At 49.9% G+C, this 16,619-nt stretch overlaps 2 protein-coding genes across 10 annotated transcripts in view; one reads left to right on the top strand and one right to left on the bottom strand.

Annotated features, from left to right (window-relative positions):
- MYH10 (myosin heavy chain 10) overlaps positions 1-5,227 on the top strand; it is a 156,218-nt gene extending 150,991 nt beyond the window's left edge. For all 6 annotated transcript variants that reach the window (XM_032139177.2, XM_032139174.2, XM_032139176.2 and 3 more), the window contains 3 exons: positions 977-1,085; positions 2,362-2,534; positions 3,471-5,227. In XM_032139177.2, coding sequence (XP_031995068.1) covers positions 977-1,085; positions 2,362-2,534; positions 3,471-3,615 — 427 coding nt within the window. In that variant the 3' untranslated portion in view covers positions 3,616-5,227. The remainder of the gene's footprint in view (positions 1-976; positions 1,086-2,361; positions 2,535-3,470) is intronic.
- The window catches only part of NDEL1 (nudE neurodevelopment protein 1 like 1), a 54,546-nt gene that overhangs the window by 10,920 nt on the left and 27,007 nt on the right, over positions 1-16,619 (bottom strand). Inside the window, exons 9-10 of one of the 4 annotated variants that reach the window (XM_032139179.2) lie at positions 16,144-16,178; positions 11,160-12,548 (exon numbers count right to left, since the gene is read on the bottom strand). The exons of 2 other annotated variants lie outside the window; for them this stretch is intronic. In XM_032139179.2, the coding sequence (XP_031995070.1) occupies positions 12,541-12,548; positions 16,144-16,178 (43 nt within the window). In that variant the 3' untranslated portion in view covers positions 11,160-12,540. Of the gene's footprint in view, positions 1-11,159; positions 12,549-16,143; positions 16,179-16,619 lie in introns of those variants that run through there. One more of the 4 variants, XM_032139178.2, reaches the window with a different exon arrangement.

Genomic DNA, 16,619 nt, shown 5'->3' with positions numbered 1-16,619 from the left:
AGCTGACTCCGTCCCTATCTACTTTTGCATAATATTTGTTAAGGAATAAAATAACTTTTTCTGTCTTCCATGGAGTCCTCCAAATAAGTTACCTCTCCTTCATATGGGACGATGTAGACCCATCTAGAAACATGGATTTGTTTCACCTCTAACCAAAGAGGGAGTGTAGGGGGTTTTTTGGTTTTTTTCAATGTGAGCTGCCAAAGCCCTACATCACAGTAGGTAATTAGTAAATTCTCAAGTGAAACAATCACTTAATAAATTGGGTTGTTTCTCAGGCTAAAAGTTCAGGTGATTAAGTATGGCGTCTTCAAAAGTCTATGTTAAGTATAACTGACGGGTAGATTGTATGTAACATTCGCTGTTAAGAAGATCACTGTGTACAGACCAGGTGCGCTGGCTCACGGCTGTAATCCCAGCACTTTGGGAGGCCAAGGCGGGCAGATCACCTGAGGTGAGGAGTTCGAGACCAGCCTGGCCAACGTGGTAAAACCCCGTCTCTACTAAAAATACACAAATTAGCCAGGCATGGTGGTACATGCCTGTAGTCCCAGCCACTCAGGAGGCTGAGGCAGGAGAATCGCTTGAACCCAGGAGGTGGAGGTTGCAGCGAGCAGAGATGGCGCCACTGCACTCCAGCCTGGGTGACAGAGCAAGACTGCATCTCAAAAACAAACAAAAAAAGTAAGATAATTGAGTACAGTGATTAATACCGTGTACAGTAATTAACACCTACACATGCAGGAATAATGCGCTTTTTCTACCTTTCGCTATTGAGGAATCCATTAAAGGCAATTCTGATTTTGACCAGAAGGAAAGGTTTCAGCACCACATTAGTCGCGATATTCTGGACAGAGAGGTCCATAATGCCCCCACCATGTGTCATCTTCCCAAAGAAAAAGGACTTTAAAAAATATTTTTTTCCACACAAAATATCATTTCAAGAATTTCAAAACTACTGTGACCACTTTCACAGGGAACGAGCAGCCGCCAACAAATTAGTCCGTCGCACTGAGAAGAAGCTGAAAGAAATCTTCATGCAGGTGGAGGATGAGCGTCGACACGCAGATCAGTATAAAGAGCAGGTATGTGAGGAAATGCCTCCCTGGGAAGTGCGTGAGCAAAGGAACTAGTGGAGAATGAGGTGGTGGCACAACTGACCAGTGGACTTCAGGGGCCTCCCGATTCTGATGTTTCAGCTAACATGGGCTGTTCCATGTTCCTGGTGGGCACTCCCAGTACCCGAGACGCAGGAGGGTGGGGAGAGCAGGTCAGGAAGCAAGTTCAGTGAGGCCTGGACTGAACTGTAAAGCTCCTGCTTTCTCCACTAGAATGTGCACTTTATGAGTACAGGGATTTCTGCCCATTTTGCTCCCTGTTACCTCCCTAATGCCTAGTATAGTTCCTGGATATTGCTGGCAGTCATGAGATACTGGCTGGGTGTAGGGTGGACGCAGGAGATACTGAATAGAAAGTGAATGGAAGACAAAGGTACTGCACGCTGCACCCGAGTGAGCTTCAGCGTCTGCATCCAGGCCCCCTTTTCTAAGAACACAGGGAATGTTCCACAGGACTTTGAACTGTGGGTCAGGCCTGCCCTGATTGCACCATGGGCAGCTGTACCCTTCTTCCCGCTCCCTGCCCTCTGCCTGGTGAGACTTCACACTGCAGACACTGGCCAGAAAGGTGGATGGATCTGATTTCACTGCCTTTGGCCCGAACCCTCCCCAACTTCATTCAGTCAGGCAACCTGGCCTTCCCTTCCCACCCCCACCCTTGGGGCCTAGCAACACGGAGCACAGTTGAGGGTGGTGTGCGCTGGACCCACGAGGCACTGACCAGTGCCTGTGTGGCTCAGGAATGAAGGGTCCAAAAGGGAGGCTCTTAGTTCTGTGGCATGTCATCCCAGGGTGGCTTTCTGCTTGAATCCGAGTCTAATATCTGAGATGCCCTTCCTTGAAAGGAGGTATAAAGATGCATTATACAATCTCCCGGGCTGGGGACTGTCCCGCATTGCTGGTTCTCCCACATTTTGCAAGAATAGCAATTCCCTTTCAGTCCCCTAGGTCACGTGTGTGAAGACAGTAAACTGTCATTTTTCTGCAGAAATCTGGTAAAAACGGAGTCTTGAGTACTTTTTCGTTTCTTTTGGCCTAGTGTGCTTTGTAGATGCCGGCTTTGCTGAGAGCGGCAGGCCAGTTACAGAGCCTTCGACCAGCCCCCAGGCATGCGTGTACATCCGTGTACACGCATGCTCACAAGGGTAACAGGCAGAGCCCCACACTGCCACGCTCAGGGTGCAGAGAGGCCGACACTGGATTCACCAGTTTGGTTTGTTTTGGTTTATGTACCCTCCCCAAGATGGAGAAGGCCAACACTCGGATGAAGCAGCTTAAACGCCAGCTGGAGGAAGCAGAAGAAGAAGCGACGCGTGCCAACGCATCTCGGCGTAAACTTCAGCGGGAACTGGATGATGCCACCGAGGCCAACGAGGGACTGAGCCGCGAGGTCAGCACCCTGAAGAACCGGCTGAGGTGAGCAGGCATGCGGCCCTGAGCTGACAGGCAGCTGCTTTGCGGGTTAGCTTAGGCTCGGGGCGCAGCTGGTCAGAGGAAGTTTACTTAGATCCATACCCAGTGACCCATTCTTTCTCCTGAACCACTTCATTTAAGATTTCTGACCTTTATAGTCGTCCTTGGGGAGAATAAAAGAGGAGCAGGCCCCACTCATTGCCAGTCACTAAAGGACCACACTAATCCACCACACCAGGCTGGAGCTGGGTCAGGTGTCCATCCCTGTCCAGACATCCATTCGCGAGGTGAGCTCCCAGCCTCTGTTGAAAAGCAGGGCAGGAGCTCCTCCTGGGACCTGGTGCCATCAGCCCTCCTCAGCACTGTCCTCCTCACCACACTGGATCTGCTGTGTACCAGTGAGAGGGCGGAGCGTGGGAGAGCTACAGCTGACATCGCTGCCCCAGAAGACCAGGTCAGCAGAGGTTTCAGCAAATCTGGCCGATGGGCAGATTTGGTGCATACCCTGCTTTTATACAGCCACCAAGCTAAGAATGGTTTCTACATTTTTAAATGGTTATAAAAACAAAGAATATGCAACAGAGTCCCTATGTGGCCCACAAATTCTCAATAAAGTATTTGCTATCTGGCTGATTCCCTGGTTAGCAGGTAGAGCTTGGCCTTAATCCGTCTTCCTTACCATTTCCATCACAGACAGTCCTAGGCTGAATCAAGTCCTCCCCAGTTCTCCGAGGACCCTGCTCCACGTACTCTGCAGGCAGGGTTGTGGGAGAGGCAGCAAAGCACACAGTCTTTCCCCATCGTACTGCCGCCCCCACAAGGTCGTGTCCAAGGAAGGGGTGCAAGGGGAAGGTTCCATGGCATTGAGTGGTTGAACATATTGACAGCCACATGCTCCTGTCTGTTTACCCACACACATCCGCTTCCTGTCCTCTCCAGGCGGGGTGGCCCCATCAGCTTCTCTTCCAGCCGATCTGGCCGGCGCCAGCTGCACATTGAAGGAGCTTCCCTGGAGCTCTCCGACGATGACACGGAAAGTAAGACCAGTGATGTCAATGAGACGCAGCCACCCCAGTCAGAGTAAAGTCGCAGGAAGCCAGAGGAGGCAATACAGTGGGACACTTAGGAACGCCCCCGGTGCCAGCCTGCCTTGAGGCCTCCTGCAGATTTCAGAAATTGGCAAGCTACGGGATTCCTTCCTGAAAGATCAACTGTGTCTTAAGGCTCTCCAGCCTACGCATACTGTATCCTGCTTCAGACTTAGGTACAATTGCTCCCCTTTTTATATATAGACGCACACAGGACACACATATTAAACAGATTGTTTCATCATTGCATCTATTTTCCATATAGCCATCAAGAGACCATTTTATAAAACATGGTAAGAACCCTTTTTAAAACAAACTCCAGGCCCTTGGTTGTGGGTCGCTGGGTTATTGGGGCAGCGCCGTGGTCGTCGCTCAGTCGCTCTGCATGCTCTCTGTCATACAGACAGGTAACCTAGTTCTGTGTTCACGTGGCCCCCGACTCCTCAGCCACATCAAGTCTCCTAAACCATTGTGGACTCTAAACTGCACTTGTATCTCTCATTTCCTTCAATAATGATCAACACTATTTCAGTGAGCAAACTGTGAAAGGGGCTTTGGAAAGAGTAGGAGGGGTGGGCTGGATTGGAAGCAACACCCATTTGGGGTTACCATGCCCATCCCCCAAGGGGGGCCCTGCCCCTTGAGTCGATGGTGTCCCGCATCTACTCATGTGAACTGTCCTTGGCCAGGGCTGATCTGTGCATAGAAGGGATAGTGGCCACACTGCAGCTGAGGCCCCAGGTGGCAGCCATGGATCATGTAGACTTCCAGATGGTCTCCCGAACCGCCTGGCTCTGCCGGCGCCCTCCTCATGTCAGGAGCAAGCAGCCGTGGAGCCCTAAGCTGAGCTGGTGGAAGGCCCTCCCTCGCCAGCCAGGCCCTCACGCTGACCTTGCAAGTTCAGCCGCTGCTTTGAGCCCAAAATGGGAATATTGGTTTTGTGTCCAAGGCTTGTTCCAAGTTTGTCAATGAGGTTTATGGAGCCTCCAGAACAGATGCCATCTTCCTGAATGTTGACATGCCAGTGGGTGTGACTCCTTCATTTTTCCTTCTCCCTTCCCTTTGGACAGTGTTACAGTGAACACTTAGCATCCTGTTTTTGGTTGATAGTTAAGCAAACTGACATTACGGAAAGTGCCTTAGACACTACAGTACTAAGACAATGTTGAATATATCATTCACCTCTATAACAATTTAATGTATTCAGTTTTGACTGTGCTTCATATCATGTACCTCTCTAGTCAAAGTGGTATTACAAACATTCAGTGACAATGAATCAGTGTTAATTCTAAATCCTTGATCCTCTGCAATGTGCTTGAAAACACAAACCTTTTGGGTTAAAAGCTTTAACATCTGTTAGGAAGAATTTGTCCTGTGGGTTTGGAATCTTGGATTTTCCCCCTTTATGAACTGTACTGGCTGTTGACCACCAGACACCTGACCGCAAATATCTTTTCTTGTATTCCCATATTTCTAGACAATGATTTTTGTAAGACAATAAATTTATTCATTATAGATATTTGCGCCTGCTCTGTTTACTTGGAGAAAAAAGCACCCGTGGAGAATAAAGAGACCTCAATAAACAAGAATAATCATGTGAACATGGAATCTGTTTTCTCACCTTCTGTTCTCGATTTCCCATCTGTGATCTGACTGGAGGGTGGGTGCTACACACAGACTTCAAATGACAAATGACGGCGCCAGGCCCTTTTCGCGAGGGCGCCGTCTCCCAGGTCAAACGACAGAATAATTCTCAGGCCAGTCCTGGCTCCAACTCTTGTTCCTGCCAGTGCCTTGAGGGGTGCACATGCACTAGGAAGGGAAAGACCACCCAAAGGCAGGAGCTGGCCCAGCTGTCAAGGGAGTGATTTTGGAGGGCTCTGGTCACCAGCCAATGAGGCTCACTGCTGGGTTAGGACGTTTTCAGGGGTCCAAGACATTTCAGGCCGCATTTTCGGGCAGACACGCATTGAAGATGATGATGCTTTTGGAGGATTCAGTGATGAGGCCAAGGGCAGCCTCTCTAGTGCGGGCCAACTAGGATGAGAGAAATACTAGGGCAGCACAGAATCACACAGAGAATGCTGATTTCTTGTTCCATAATATTCTTGGGTTAGGCTGGTTTTGGGGGTAAGGGGTCTATGACTAGGCTTCTTGGCAGCAGTGGAAACGTGTGAAGTGGGCCAAAGTGCCCATAGGAGAGGAAAGGTGAGTCACAGGTATGGTGCTTCAGCAGGGTTCCACCCCCACATCCAGTATCTTATCCAAGAGTGTACGCAGTTTAGAGGCTTGTTTTTCTCAAAAAGTAAGAACTCTGGGCTGGGCGCAGTGCTCAAGCCTGTAATCCCAGCAATTTAGGAGGCCAAAGCAGGTGGATCATTTGAGGTCAGAAGTTCGAATCCAGCCTGGCCAACATGGTGAAACCCCGTCTCTACTAAAAATACAAAAAGAAGCCAGGTGTGGTGGTGCACACCTATAGTCCCAGCTACTTGGGGGGCTGAGGCATGAAAATCACTTGAACCCAGGAGGTGGAGGCTGCAGTAAGCCGAGATCACACCACTGCACTCCAGCCTGGGTGACGGAGGAGGGAGACTCCGTCTCAAAAAAAAAAAAAAAAAAAAAAAATTTTTTTCCCTACTGGCTGATCTGACTGGTGTTCACGTCACGGTTTCCCAACTACTCAGCATGCCAGGAGAAACATCTGTGTGGCCCAATTCCAGGCCCTGATTCTGTAAAGATACTATTTAATAACTAAAAGGGACCCTTCTTGACTGACCCAACACTCCAGACCTAATGAAGAGTCATTTATACAACCTTTGTTGGGCATTCAGAGCACAAGGAAGACAGTTTATGGCAGCTGGGCTTTGAGTGTATCAGAAGGTCAAGCTGGTCAGCTTCTACTCAACAGCAGTGTGGTTCCCGGTAAGGAGGAACTCAGGCAAGACTTGGGAGAGGCTTGCTCTTTTGTCGAGCCTGGGTCTAGACGCCATGAGGCGGTGCCGGGGCTTCGTTTAGGGCCGTAAGCGCTCTGCCCTTGCTGCATCATAGATGTCGGTTTTTGTTGTTTTTATTTATTTATTTTCTTTAATGCAGCCATTCCAGGGGACTATTTTAAACTGCTTCAGAGGGATAACAACTTTTTTTTTTCCCCCAAGACAGAGTCACGCTCTGTCTCCCAGGCTGGAGCACACTGGCATGCTCTCAGCTCACTTCAACCTCCACCTCCGGGTTCAAGCCATTCTCTGCTTCAGCCTCCCGAGTAGCTGGGATTACAGGCACCCGCCACCAGGCCTGGCTAATTTTTGTATTTTTTTTTTTTTTTTTTTTTTGTAGAAACAGGGTTTCACCATGTTAGACAGGCTGGTTTTGAACTCCTGGCCTCATGTGATTCCTCCCGCCTTGGCCTCCCTCCCAAAGTGCTGGGATTACAGGTGTGAGCCACCATGCCCAGCTGATAACACCTATTTCTAGCCTGCTAGCTTGAGGGGACACTTCCAATTCCTGATGGCATCAGGCCATAGATTTGTCACATCATTGTGTCACCAATTTTTCCTGTCCCAGGAAACCTCAGCTAAGATGAACTGTGGGCCGTAAGGCCAAGCTGTTCTGCTAGCCAGCCCTTCCTATGGCTCTGGGTGTGACTGACCCAGGGCCCTTTTCCCCAGAGGCCGGTGCTGCTGACGGACAGACATGTCCATGTCAAGACTGGAGAAGAGAGCTTTCTGTCGTCAAACCACACTTTCCTGCTCTTCCTTCATCCCCCCCAGAAAAGAGAAAAGCCAGAACAGGCTCCAGGTTGGAATCATCAGGAAGTAGTGGTGACTCCTCTCCCTAGAGTTCCAGCCAGGTCTCCCCTTGCGAGGCCCCACCCACACAGGCTTCCCAGTCTCCGGGAGGGACGCGAGAAAGCACCGCTCCCTTTCCACCTTTCCTCCCTTTCCACATCCGCACCAAGAGCTTTCCCAGATGTTGAGTGTTTGCCAAAATGCCGTCCTGAGCCAGCTGTCAGGACCAGACAGAGAAGTCCACTTCCTTTTGTAGGCACCTGCCATTTGGGAATCCAGCAGATTGTGAAGTACCTCATTCTTGTTGGGAATCTTACATGAAGCTATTGAAAGGGTGTAAGTCCATCATGCTACTGCTTTTTCAGAGACATTCACTGTAGCTACAGAGCCTGTAAACTGGGCAGAAAGTGTGGCCCCAGCCTTCAACCCCTACTGAGACTAGGCAGCCCAGTAACAGGCTCCATTCCAGCTGACTGGATGTCACAAAGCCTTATTCGAGAGATAAGGCGACATAACCGACAAACTGGGTCTCACAGATCCCCATGCAGAGCGCTGCCTCTCCCAAGTATGTGCCATACTGCACAGGTGCCAAGGCGCCCCCGGCTTCACGTGGGCCACATCTCCTGTATCTCACAATCACTGTCAGTAGGCGCAGCTGTGATGGTGTCATTGCCCGACTCCTGGCAAGATCGATAAAGCACAGCATCAAAATTTGCAGAATGGGAAATACAAAATTAGCCGGGCATGGCAGCACATGCCTGTAATCCCAGCTACTTGGGAGGCTGAGGCAGGAGAATCGCTTGAACCTGGGAGGCAGAGGTTGCAGTGAGCCAAGATCATGCCATTGCACTCCAGCCTGGGCAACAAGAGCGAAAATCTGTCTCAAAAAACAACAACAACAAAAAAAAAACCTTGCAGAATGAGCATCAGCAGCTTAGAAGGAAATTCTGGAGCCTCACTGGAACCTGCTTTTCAGGAATGCTGTTTCACCAACACATACCATGAGACAGGGCACAACACTGTTACGGTCGGGGAGGGGGCAGAGCTGGCTACAGGGCCCTCCCTAAAGCTGTGGCTCCACCCAGCATGCCTCCCCTCTCCCAGAAGTGCCAGATTCCACCTTGGCTCTCAGGAGACGCACACTAGTGGCGTCTCTGGGGCAGCTGCCAAGAAAGGCGGAGTCAGCATGCGCAGCGGGCACAGGAGGAAGGCTACGTGAACCGATTCCTCCTGCTGCAAAGGCTGTGCCGGCCCCGCCACTCGTCATTTCCAAGCCTTCAAAACCTGCTCCTCTCCCGAGGCACAGGACAGAGCGTGGGAGTCAAGGCCAGTGAGGCGTCAAGTTTGGAAAGGCACAGCAGAAAAAGACTGGGCTCGTGCCCAAGCCTGGCTTCACCATGAATTAGCCGTGCAAGCTCAGGCAACTCAAACCCGGGCCCATTGTCCTTTCTGCCACCTGAGGTCAGAGCACTGTGTCCTGTCCTCAGGTCACCTCTGTATAGTTCTTGCAGGCCTCACTGTGACTCAAGGTCCCAGCTTTGGCTCCTGGGTCTCAGCTGCATTGGTCAGGGGTCATTTCTGGCCACTCTGGGCTGAAGGAAGTGGAGTGCTGGCTACTACTTCTTGTAAGAGGACATTTGGGAGCGAGGGATGGGACTGAGCGGCTGAAATGAAAACACCTGGAGGCAAGAGGCTGTCCACCACCCAGGAGATCAGCCCCACCAGCAGGGAGGAATGGCACCCAGACGCGGCTCAAGGAGGGCTCATTCCCGGGGTTTCATGGAGAGCCACGCGAAACCAGGTACGTGGCAGCTCCAGGAAGAAAACCCACACAGAGGCACTCTTTAGCTAGACAGGCAAACAGTACATAGCAGCATTCATGCCAGGTGGCAGATGCTCTCTCTGACCATGTCCAAAGTAGCATCTTACACCCCACGGTCCAAACAGAAAGCAGGAGATGAGGTCCAGGGAGTCGGCTGCTTTCCTCACGGGGGGTCATTTGCCAAGAGCTGCTACAGCCACAAAAAAAAATGTCACTAAGGCTGGCCACGGTGGCTCACGCCTGTAATCCCAGAACTTTGGGAGGCCGAGGCGGGTGGATTACCTGAGGTCAAGAGTTCAAGACCAGCCTGAACAACATGGTGAAACCCTGCCTCTACTAAAAATACAAAAAAAAAAAAAAAATTAGCCGGGCATGGCGGGGGGCACCTGTAGTACCAGCTGCTTAGGAGGCTGAGTCAGGAGAATCACTGGAACCTGGGAGGTGGAGGTTGCAGTGAGCCAAGATCAAGCCACTGCACTCCAGCCTGGGTGACAGAGCGAGACTCCATCTCAAAAAAAAAAAAAAAAAAGTCACTAAAGTTGGTATATAACCCCCCACTGCTAAATTAGACTAGCTAAGAAAAATTTTTTTAATTTTTAAAGTGAAAGTCTCTTCCCAAAGGGATCAGAAATAAGCCCAAGAGCACACTGCTACCCCTCCAGGGACCTGGCCCAGGCTCTTCTGGACCCAGAGCAGTGGTGACATGCAGTGGATGACATGTGGGCCCCTGTAGCCAGGGCCCTGCCTCCAGCTATCAACTGAGTGACCAGCAATTGGCAGCAGAGTCTGGATAAGAGAAGCCCAGGGTGTTCAGATGCAAAGGAAATGAGAAAGCATTTGGGGAGCCAGGGACGAAGATTCAGGGCTCCAAACATCATCTGTGCTTTACCGTGAAAGCCCTGCTTGCTGTGTTTTAGTTGGGGTTCCTAAGTAAATAAAGAGGTCGGCTAAATGTTGAGACCTCTCATCTAATCCAATCCTTCCAGTGAGGGCTGGGAAAGAAGCTGGAAGTTGCTGCACATCAACAACAGGTTTAGGATTGTCCTCTCAGCCACTGCAGCTCAGCCGAGCACAGCACACACCCACTGCGAGTGTCCCTGGAGACTCAGCTCAGGACAAAATCTCCAGGAACTAACAGCAGATATTCCTGTCTATAGATTAATAGAGAAATGTGTGACAATGGATCCTACTTAATAGTTCTTATTCACTCAGGGTTTTTTGTGGTTTTTTTTTGAGACAGAGTCTAGCTCTGTCACCCAGGCTGGAGTGCAGTGGCATGATCTCAGCTCACTGCAACCTCCACCTCCCAGGTTCAAGCGATTCTCCTGCCTCAGGCTCCCAAGTAGCTGGGAATACAGGCGCCCGCCACCATGCCTAATTTTTGTATTTTTAGTAGACACGAGGTTTCACCGTGTTGGTCAGGCTGGTCTCGAACTCCTGACCTTGTGATCCGCCCACCTCGGCCTCCCAAAGTCTCTTAGGGTTTTGATTCACATCGTTTTCATTTACTTATAGTTTTAAAACTATAAAATATACTGTTTCTGTTGTTATAAGCAAACAGTGCTCAGAATCTGATACATTCACACAGACCCCCAGTTTACACGTTCTTCAACGTGTCTTCCTACCAAATATCTGACACCTTCTCTCACTTGCTAGCATTAACCTGAGGGATGAGGAGAAGTGCCAGTTCAAAGCGACTTCTAATCCCAGAATGACAACATCTGTCATGAATGGCAGCACAGCTGCAGGACCAGCTCCCGGATCCATCCCAGTTACTCTGGGACTTTGTGAACTTCCGCCCTCAACATCCTGGTCCTTCCTTTCAGATTTTCACATGGGGCCCAGGCCATTCTCAAACTGCTCCTGGAAATCACAGCCAAGCCCAGAAGCCAGTGCCAAGAAACAGCATGAGGACGCCCCCTCCGCACATAAGACATCTCCAGAGGCCGCCTGATCTCTGTCCCATTCCACAGCTGCTGTCCGTCCGTCATGTGTCCCATGTCAGAGCAGCAATGACGTTGGAACCTGGCTTTACGCACCCCAGCTCTCCTCTCACGGGATGGCAGAGACTGAATAAAGCAACGTCAATCCTTTTTTTCTGTGAAATTTATTGTTTCCACATTAAAAGACTTTTTTTGAGGGGAAGTATTTTTTGTAACCACATGATGATCCTATACAGCTGCCCAGAGGAGGACACCATCAGAGCCATTAACATGCCATATGAGTTCTGAATAAATAAAAGCTACAAAGCCCAAGTTATATACAAATATCTCAGGCAATAATGTTTACAAACCTATGTACAATAAAACAAATGTAAACAGTAAATGCAGCATGAGAGTAATCAAAGGATGCACAGGGACAGCCGCCGCTGTTCAGTCCACCCCGGAGCTGGCACCGGCCCGCCCTGGAACCAGCCACTCACCCTTCCTAACACAACGGGACGGCCCTTGGAAGAGAAAACAAAAACGCTCCAAAGATGTCGTTGAACTGAAGGACGGGAAGGCTGGCGAGAGGCTGCCCGCCTCCGTCACCCCGAGTCTGAGGCGCACGGGGGAGGAGACAGCACAGAGGCTCGGCCTGTGTGTACCCCGTCCCAGAGGCTCCTGCCACGTGGGGCTCAGACAGGCATTGTGCTGCTCTGGGAGGCAAGTCCATGGAATGGTAGCTGCTTAAGTAAAATCAGAAGGTGCAGAAAATGTTCCCTAATTCAGTAACCTTCCTGACTCTTTGCCAGAAACAGGCCCAAACTGTGAGGGGCGGAGTTGGGGGACACATGATCATGAGCACTGGAGATGCCTGGGTGGGAGCTCACGAGGGCACACATTGAGCTGATTTGGGGGAGAACTTCTAGAAGATTTGCAATGTCCTAAACACAACTAAATCCTATCAGTACAGCAGAGTGGGGGCTATGAGGCAGGTGTGATGAATGGGTACTTCTGCATCCAGTGACCAAGTAATACACGTATGTATCACCTTGCGACCCACGAAAGTGCAATCATGTGAAACCAACGGCACTACGGCGAGAAGAGAAAATAGCCAGTATTGATATCGCGCAGAGTTCCGGGGCTGGGCAGGGCCCAGCAGCCGCCACTGCATGCAGCCTGCCCTCTGCCAGCCGTGCGGAGGCAGACGGAGGGGCACGGGGCTGGGCCCAGGCACCGAGGGGTGAGGCGTGGGTGTCCTGGGTTGTTGGAGGAGGGCAGGAGCCCCCACCTGGAGGCTGGGCACTCACACACTGAGAGGCAGCATACCCGGCGCTGACGACGGACGCGAGGAGCCCAGACCAGGAGGAGGAGGAGCGGGGTCAAAGCCGTTTACTGCCCTGTGGGAGCAACCAGAGCACAGAAGGGAAGAAAGGGGAAAAGAAAAACAAACTCATTTAAAATCGCTCACACACAATAGGAAATTCATCTGCTTTCTAAAATTATTCCTCGCCCGCAGTAGGGTTCTGATGGCCCAAGGGGCACTGGCTGCCTGGAAAGCACCAGCTGGTTGGAGAATTGAGCCTTTGGGAATCCTGGGGAACCAGGACCACGTGACCTGTTTGGCAACTGCCGCACACTGGCCACGGAAGCCACAGTCCTTATTCTTTCTGCCCATAGAGCAGGTCTAAATGCCTGGCAATAGGGAACTAGTTAAATAAATAATGGTACAACTAAACAATAAGATATTACACAGCCATTAAAAACACATTCCACAAGTTTTTTAATAGCATGGGAAAATATTCAGAATGTAACTAACACTAAGTGGAAAAAGATGCAGGTTACCAAACTGTAGATTCAATGATATGAAAGAAAAAAAAAGCAAATAGTATATATTCTAGATTCTAGACTGTAGCCCCTTAGACAGACATTACTATCCATGTAGCTAAATCCACAAAGCAGGGGCGGAGGAGGAGTGTGTATAAATAAATGTATATATACACACATTATATATATGCACACACATATATATACATACACATCAACATATATGTACATAGGATCATATATATCATAGAAAGAAAATTTAAGAATCGTTACTTTTCTTCCCTCTGGGCTGTGGGTGAATTTTGTTTACTACTTTATCCTTTTTTAATCATTTTCCAAATCTCCTTACATTTTCCAAATATAATGTATTAATGCATGAATATCTTAATAGGGTGGAGAAAAATAACTTTTTAAAAATTGTTTAGCAAGCAACGCCAGATGAGTAGGCTTTTCGATGCACTCATGTGCAGACAGCCCAGCCCAACCCAATAGCCTGCAGCCAGGACCCAGCACCCGGAGCCCAGCGACACAGGGAGCCCCCCAGCGTCCCCCTCACGCACCCAGAGCCCAGCGATGCAAGGAGCGCCCCCAGCATCCCTTTCACGCACCGTGCAGTGCAGCCACAGGAAGCAGCGAGAGGGGGAGGGAGCGTGCAGCCTGGAACCTCTCTCAGGAGCCACTTCAGCCTTTCCACCTTGAAAAGCTTCCCAGGAAAATTTGTCCCACTAGCAATTTGGGAGATAAAGCCAACTACAACAAGGGGCCACACTGCACCACATCTGCCCACTGCTGCCCCCACCTACTCATCAGAGGGCTCCAGGGAGCTGAATACAGACTCATGGAGAGAGGTTCTCCTTAAAAAAAAAAAAAAAAAAAAAAAATTGCCGACACACACTCCCCGCAGAGACAGCTGTTTCGTACACTGACAGGGCGACGATGACCTCACAGAGAAACAGGCATGCAGAGACTTGACAAATAGACCCTGCCTACTTGGAAGAAACAAAGTTCATGTCTAAAGAAACTAAACTCAGAGTACATATGTGGAGTTTAAATTCCAACCACGCATACAGAGACCAAGAGCCCCAGGACAAAGGCTCTGACAAATGTCACTTCTCCCTGTTGCACACTGTCCTACTTCGACGACAAACAGCCAGATTGTCTCTTTCCTCACTGGGTTAGGAGAGGTCTGATTTTTGAGCTTCAACACATTTGCAAGTTTGAAACCATCCTTCCCACTCTCCCAAGGTCACAGGCCTGTGCCTCTTCTGGGGCCAAGGCCATATCCTATTTGCCACGGTAGCCCTCATATAATAGGCTCCATCTGTCTGGCTAGTCCCAGAGTCCCTGACACCTGCTTCTCCTAGCAACTTCAGGGATAACCAGGCAGGCTCCACAAATGGCCGCAGCTCTTAGCACGTGTGAACCTCAGATTCCCGGCCTGACACATCGCAGTGGCAGGCAAGCCCCCAAACCTGTACTGCAGACAGCCCCCAGAACCCGGCAGAAAGGGAGCACTGTTGGATGCCAAGAAGAATCTGGCACCTGGGACACAGGGGTATGCAAAAGCAGCAACTAGGAGATGGCTCCTCAAACAGGTTGAGGATGGGATTCTGGCATTTTCAAGTGAGATAGACCGTAAGGAACAACAGGGCATCCCACTGTTCCACTGCCAAGGCAACCAAAGCAAGAGAAGCTCCAGCCATTAGCCTAGGCTCACCTAAGGAGCCACTGATGGGGAAGTCGGGCCCACAGCTGCCTCCAGATGCCCTGGCCAGGACCCTTTTCTAGTCTCCTCCTGGTCAGAAGCCACCTAGCAGCCCTCAGAAGCAACCACTTCAGCACTCCAATGCAGGCAGGCTCTAATGGGAAAAGTCAGTGGTGCAGCCCAGACTATACAGAGAGAACCGGTAAATTTCTATATGGACAGAAGTGGAACGCTTAATGTGCAGGTGGGTAGAGTAGAGACAGAACATCAATCCACCAGGGTCTCACCTAGTGCCTCTCTCCTGAGTCAAAAAGTAGAAAGTTAAAGAACAGAGAGAGAAGAAAGCTGGCCTTCTAGATGGGATGACAGGTCTGGTGAAGTCCCTTCGGAGGCCTGCAAAGCTGTGCACGGGGAAAAGATTTTCAAGAGAAGAGACTCTCTATATGCAACAGATTCAGTTTCAGGCAGCAGCAAAGAGCCACAGGGCAATGTCCCAGTGGACAAGACAGGACTGAAGGAAGAGAGATGGGGCAGGCTTGAAGATACAGATCTGGGAATCATATATGTAAAAAAAGGTTCCAGAGCTATAAAATTTCATGATCTTACCACCAAAGACTAGTTAAGGAGACTGAAATATAGAGAATCCAGCTAGAAAAAGTGCTAAGGTCAGTTGTAAAATGTCAGTGGAAGAAGTGAAAAGGGGGAAGAGCCGAGGCACACTTAGAAGCTACTCAGGACAATAAATCTAAAGCAGCTGAGATGAAGGATGGAAACATTAACTCTGCCAAAGCAGCAAGGATGAGGATACTGGAGAGGGCAGGAGGGGGGGCTCAAGCTATCCAGAAGAGCCTGCAGGCAGGCACACGCCACACCTGAGTCTCCTATTTCAGTGGATGAGTGTGGGCTCAGAGCAGCTCCAGCCTGCTCCAGTTCTCAGCCCAGGCTCTGCAAACTGCAAAGCAGTTCTGAAATGTAAGGCAGATCTTACACACGTCCCCATCTACCATTCCATTTTAACTGGGGACTCCATGCGTGAGCGCAGAGGTGAGGGAGTGCTCACGCTGGTGCCTGATTTGAGAAAACAGAAGCAACTGGGTAACGGGAAGAACCCCAGTCCCAGGAAGACAGTCAAAGGTGATCCCAGGGCCTGACAGTGACCCCAAACCCCCATCGCCAGACTCTGAAATCAACACTACAGCACCCTAGCCCATCTCAGGCGTGCCACCTGGCATGCTACTCCCAGCCACCTCAGGACCACTGCAACTAATTTGTTCTTGTTTCTCACAGCTGAACTAATAACGGCACACAGTCAAGTCGAACAGGAAAGCTCACTGCTGGGCTGCGAGTTGGTTAAAGCTGAGCCAGCCCCATGCAGTTAGTAGAACCAGATTGTTAACGTGTCTTCCAGCACACACCAGGATTAAGAAAGAATGAAAAAGAGCACAGCAAACAAATTCAGTTACCCATGAACAACGTGGGAAATATGACTTTTTCTTGCCTAATAAAAGAAAGGAAAACATATTATACAGTAATACAAATACTATTTCCACACCATGCCCTAAAATTAGTCCATGCCCACCTACACACAGCCCAAAAGAACTCAGAGCAGCTTACAAAAATAGAGCATGTGTTACCTAAGAAACTACATAAAGTTATGGGAAAAAAAAGAGTGTTTTTGAGAGAATCCAAGTGATCACACTCCACATGAAATGTGTGTCCTTTCAGATGGTGAGACAAAGGGTGGCCATGGTTGAAGGAACAGCTCGGCACCTGGGGAGCAGGCACGGCAGCCCATGTTTCAGGAACTGGCAGAAGTGCTCACTGACTAGACAAAATCCTGATTCCAAGAAGCCCTCAAGTGCAGAATTTACAAAATACTTTTGAATCCCACAGAGCAATATGCCCAGTTAAGGTATATTGTTTTATGTGAGAATGCTTT

Source organism: Hylobates moloch, unplaced genomic scaffold, assembly GCF_009828535.3.
Source record: "Hylobates moloch isolate HMO894 unplaced genomic scaffold, HMol_V3 SCAFFOLD_19, whole genome shotgun sequence".
NCBI classification, from domain to species: Eukaryota; Metazoa; Chordata; class Mammalia; order Primates; family Hylobatidae; genus Hylobates; species Hylobates moloch.
The sequence above is the reverse complement of the archived record's forward strand: the minus strand, read 5'-3'. Positions and strand labels throughout refer to the sequence as shown.